This window comes from Anopheles darlingi, chromosome 2 (assembly GCF_943734745.1).
Source record: "Anopheles darlingi chromosome 2, idAnoDarlMG_H_01, whole genome shotgun sequence".
Lineage (NCBI taxonomy): Eukaryota > Metazoa > Arthropoda > Insecta > Diptera > Culicidae > Anopheles > Anopheles darlingi.
In genome coordinates, this window is record NC_064874.1 from 84,541,902 (window position 1) to 84,546,901 (window position 5,000).

The 5,000-nt window shown below is 47.3% G+C and overlaps 1 protein-coding gene across 1 annotated transcript in view; it reads left to right on the plus strand.

The window, feature by feature from the left end:
• LOC125950428 (tyrosine-protein kinase Dnt-like) overlaps nucleotides 1-5,000 on the plus strand; it is a 46,248-nt gene that overhangs the window by 509 nt on the left and 40,739 nt on the right. Inside the window, exon 1 of the mRNA XM_049678417.1 lies at nucleotides 1-665. This exon is cut by the window's left edge and continues 509 nt beyond it. Coding sequence (XP_049534374.1) covers nucleotides 557-665 — 109 coding nt within the window. The 5' untranslated portion in view covers nucleotides 1-556. The remainder of the gene's footprint in view (nucleotides 666-5,000) is intronic.

Here is a 5,000-nt window from a genome sequence, read left to right on the forward strand (position 1 = left end):
GATTGATGTGCCAAAGGTGGTGAGTGTGGCCAGATCGAAGTGATTTATGATCTAGTGATAACGCAATGGCGATTGGCTTCAATCGATGAACTATTAAACAATAGTTCAGGTGCTTCAGCTGAAGAAGATTGCTGCGTGAGATACAAGCCAGGTGGCCGCGAATCTGCCGTGGGGTGTGTTTGTGCGGTTGTGTATGTGCCTGGGTCTCTGTCTTCGCGAGCCCGATTACTTGCGAAGCTGGAAGTGATGAAGTGTTAAGTGCCGTGTACGTACTCGGGGCGAGCGAAAACCGGGGAAGCGAAAAAATATAAGAAAAGGTCTTACGACCCAATTCAACAACGCGCGCCATGAAATTGTAAGCGGTAACGCGTGACGAAGAGAAAACAAAAGAGTGACCAACAAGAAAGACGACGAAGGAAAGCAGCAGAATTCACCAAAAAGCAAACGAGAAAGGGTTTAAAACAAAGCAGTGAAGAGTGCTGGTGGTGGTGGTTGTGGTGTAGAGCGGAAAACCAGAAATCCCAACCAGAGTTGAAAACCCCGCGCGGCCGTCAGAATGACGAATTTATGTGTTTACGTTGGATTACTGCTGTCCCTGCTGGTGGCGTCCGGTCAGGCGCATCTAAATCTGTTTCTCAACGAGGTCGAAGTGCAGCGATTACTCGGTAAGTTTTGCTTCTATTTCCCGTTGCACAACTAAAGCCCCTCGAGCGGGCCCACGAGCCTCGCTCCAAAAAAAGGGGTTTTATGCGGCACACGACAAGCGTCAAAAATTCAACCCCCCCCCCCTCGGGCACGGCATCGTCGAGGAAGCCATCCTTCACAAGCAGCGCGCAAGGAAAACAATTTGCCTCGTGCACTTACGGGTCGTAAGATGGCGGTTTTCGGAAGCCAGGATAGGAGGAAACCCTTTTCCTTTTCCATTTGTCTGCTTTCCGGTTTGATTAAAAGAAAACAACGCCCAACAAAACGGAAACCGCCGGTTAGTAATGCTCTAATTGTAGAACCTGACCCGATCGGCACCAGACCCGATGTTCTCGTTGGTGCATCGTCTAGGGAACTGTAGACTTTTCCACCTTGCTGCCTAGTGAAACGATGGAGAAGTAGGCGTCTGTTGGTTGCTGTTTGCTGCCACCCAAGCTGCACGCTGGTGTGGTGATGGCCTGACAGGCAAGTCGACTTGACTCGAGACTCTACAGCTCGTCGGCGTACCGCACCGCGGTTGAGCAAAACAATGTTTGAAGAACACGGAAATGATTTCAATTCCAACTTTTGTGCTAGTTCGTGCCGGGGGGAAAAAGGGAGCAACAGAAAACTTCTATTGCTCACAAACAGCACGTTTATGGTTTGTGTGTGTATGAGTGTGTTTTGCTCTGTCGCAATGTTAGCGATTGATTGCACTGAAACCCCCTCCTCTTTATGCATTAGTACACGAAGAGACACTTTATACCAAAGGAAAAACAAAAACAAAAACCTGAAGTTATCCACTTCATAATCATTCAAAGTCGACCCACCAATGCCAAATGTGCCAGAATCACAATGAACAGATCGCTTGTGAAACACGCTGTAAACTCTCATCATTAGCACCGATGTTGTGGAAACAGCCGGTTACAGATGATACCGTTCGTGGCATTGTCAGACTGACAGCGCAGTTTTCCCGATGCTAATCATCATCCGCCGAATTTCCGGGCCGCTGCTGATTAGGAGTCACTCCCGCACCGCTTTTCCTTCGTCTAGTTTCTCCGCTCCTTTGGCTGGCTTATTTGGATCACTGCACACCAGTTCTTTCGCGAGTCTTAATGAATGCTCCACTTCCATCATCCCTATTGTTGCTACCACTCCAGAGAGACAATGGAGTGGTGTAAAGGGTATGTAAATGAATCGCTCCGGTAGCGGAACAACAACAACAAAAAAATGGCGACAAAAGTTCATCAATGCTGGCCGATTCTTTTAGGGGGAGGGTTCGGTACAGCATTATGCTTCTCGCCAGTACGTTCCGCCGTACGGTAGCAGCCGTCTTATCCATCCCGGCGACGTGGGATGCGGAGAAAAATCTATCGAGGGCAGCGTCAACAGCAAAAAGCTTCTATCCAAGCCTCTATCTCCTGGGATTCGGGACTGTATGGAACCAGTAAACCCCGATCTCCCTTTTGTGCTACGTGTTATAAATCAATTAAAAGACTTTCATCGGTTCAGCCGGCTTACCCTGGCCTTCACCTTCCTTCTACATCCTGCCATGTTACCCGAGTAGCGAGCTCTGCCCTTTCGGGCGAGACCCTTTCGGTAGATCAGGTAAGCTTGTGACTGGATGAAGGGCACCCCAAAAACTTTCCTTGCGCTCAAGGGAGAACAAGAAGGACCTTCGCTGACAGGTTCAATATTTACTGTCTCCGTCGCACTGCCAGGAGGCATCTCGCCTGGCTCAATACCTTTGGGCGTTCAGATCATTATCACCGCGTCACCGAGTGGTCTCTCCCTCTCACATATGCTGTGTCTGTATGTGTGTATGTGTGCGTTTGTGCTAGGGATGCAGGATGGGCAATGATTTCGTCCCGGGACCCTTTTCCTCCTGGACAGGTAGCCAAACAATCATCTCGCTCTCGTTGGGTAGAATTTAGTTCTTTTCTTTTTCCGGGCCGGGTTTTCATACCTCATTGAACGAAACTTTCCACAGCTTTGGCCACAAATCCGTAGAAAATCTATTTTGTGTAAACAAGACGGAACGAAATTATAAGTCTGTTTGTGCAAGTTTCTCTGTTGATTCCATTTTGTACGGTTCCAGCGACGCAAAATGCCCTGAAAGTGTGAAGCGAAACTCGATGGACATGTGCATCCCAACTAGACCCAAGACAGTGACAAAAAAGTAAATATTTTGATTTGATATGAGGAAGGTTTCCTGGAACTATGTTTGTCCTTTACCTGAACTCAGGACCCAGCTTCGCTATACACGATACGTATTGGGATTGGTTTCCGCTGATACGCCGTGTCGATGTACATAATGTCGCACATCCTGTTTGCTTGGGATTGTTTTCAGGCCATTTTTGGGCAGCTCTACCTCCGCTGGTCACTGTCATGGAAAAGAAAATCTTGAACCTGATACTTGGCGACGAAGGAATCCTATAGTGCCCAATCGTTGATAGGCCAGGTTTTTGGTTCGTTGCCATTCTTGGCGTTTCCTTGCCGCACAAATTAAATCCTGCCACTCAAGCTTCCACCAATGGTTCCAATTTTCTTTAATTGCCATCGTCCTTGCCGGGCCTGTGGTGCGCATTTCAGCATCCAAAAAATGTCCGCAGCTATTCGCGGTATGAATGTTAATTTGCGCCTGGCCGCGCGGAACCATGGGCATACCGAAATGGAATTCTTGAAAAGCTTCGAATAGCGTTACAAATAAAAAATGGAAATTGTCTGGCGCATCGCAACGTTCGGTGATGGTTCCGAATCTCTGCCGCATTTGCTCAAGTGATTGGAAACATCAAACGAACGAGAATCCAGAAACAGGACCTCTCGTGTCCGCCCGGCACGGCAGCGGCGAAAAACAGCATCAAAATTAAATATTCTGTCATCTGGCGATCTTGGCCATACATTGCTTTGCTCATTTTCCGTGACGATCCCCGCCATCGGTCACTTGTGATGTGGCGGAAGAACGTGTAAGAAAGATGCATTCGGCAATTTCTTCGAATTCCAACACAGCGAGCGAGGAAAGCTAATTAAATTCCGTACATGTTTTACACGGGCTTAGTTTGGTAGAAACAGCACCGGGGTGCCGATTGTATCACCAACCGGTCAAACAACATTTCATTTAACAGCACCGAGGATGTCGTTCGCTTCCAGCCGCGTCCATTTGTTGCCATTTATTGTCACCTTTGCCCAATAACATCCATTACAAAACAAGACAAAACGACATTTCGTCTTATTGTTTCTCTTAAACATGTTCGCCTCTGAAGCATATTGCTGGCCTTAAGCGATCGGTGGACAAGAATCTATTCTTCAGGGAATTGTCTGTTGAGTAACCACAGCAACAATCAAGAATTCTGTTCTCATCGATCAACTTTCCTTGCTCCCCCATCCAGACCATACGTTGCTGTTGAAGAATTCGTGCTGCCATGTAGCTTGATTGGTGATAAACCCAGAATGGTAAAGAGTCTGGACAGCCTTAAGTGACGAGGATCAATAAAACGTGTCGCCCGGTGTGCCTGGGAAATATTTATTGCCATCCTGCGGCCGCATAGACAACCTGCTGAGCCATTTATGGTACGGTGAGACAGCTTCTCTTCTTTTTAGCGCGGACGCGGAGAACGTTTAAGTATTCGAAAAGCATAAATTCATTTCCTCGGTTTGGTGGATTGTCATTGGCAATTAAGTAAAATCAATATTCATGGTTGGGCGTCCTTACACATCATGCTCAATTATCTCTTTCTGCAAAAAAGTTTTACTGTAAAATGAAGACGACGAATTGTGGCGATATTTGCAGCAGGAATCCATTTACTCCGAAACGGATAAGAGCGTCTATATTTGAGAAGGACAGCTGGTGGTAACGGCGAGAAAAAAAACCTTTCCCATATATCACCGAGACTGAAATTGTTATAGCATATCATACCACACATCATGAACACAAGTGGTTCAGAAAGACTGACAGACCGATTGACAATCCCCCACCGCGTTTCGTAGACGGTCGGAGTTTTTCACAGATGCCAGCTGCATCAGCAAGATGTGGAAAGCTATCTTCGGGCTATTATGGCCCCAAAAATATTGCTCAACACCTATTCCACCCCCCGTGCTACTTCCATATTACCCTGCGAAAGACAAAAGAACTGGAAAAGAGTTAACCCGGTCGTGTTTCCTGCCGATATCCGGGACAGGAGGGTTTGTGGTTGCCCGCTGGCGGATAAGCTACTACAGACTGTACGTCATAACCGTTTGCTGTGGTTCTTCCTTCTCCTTCCCATAAGCAATAATGGAGCTATGCAGAAGCAGACTGGAATCACCAAACGGGAAAA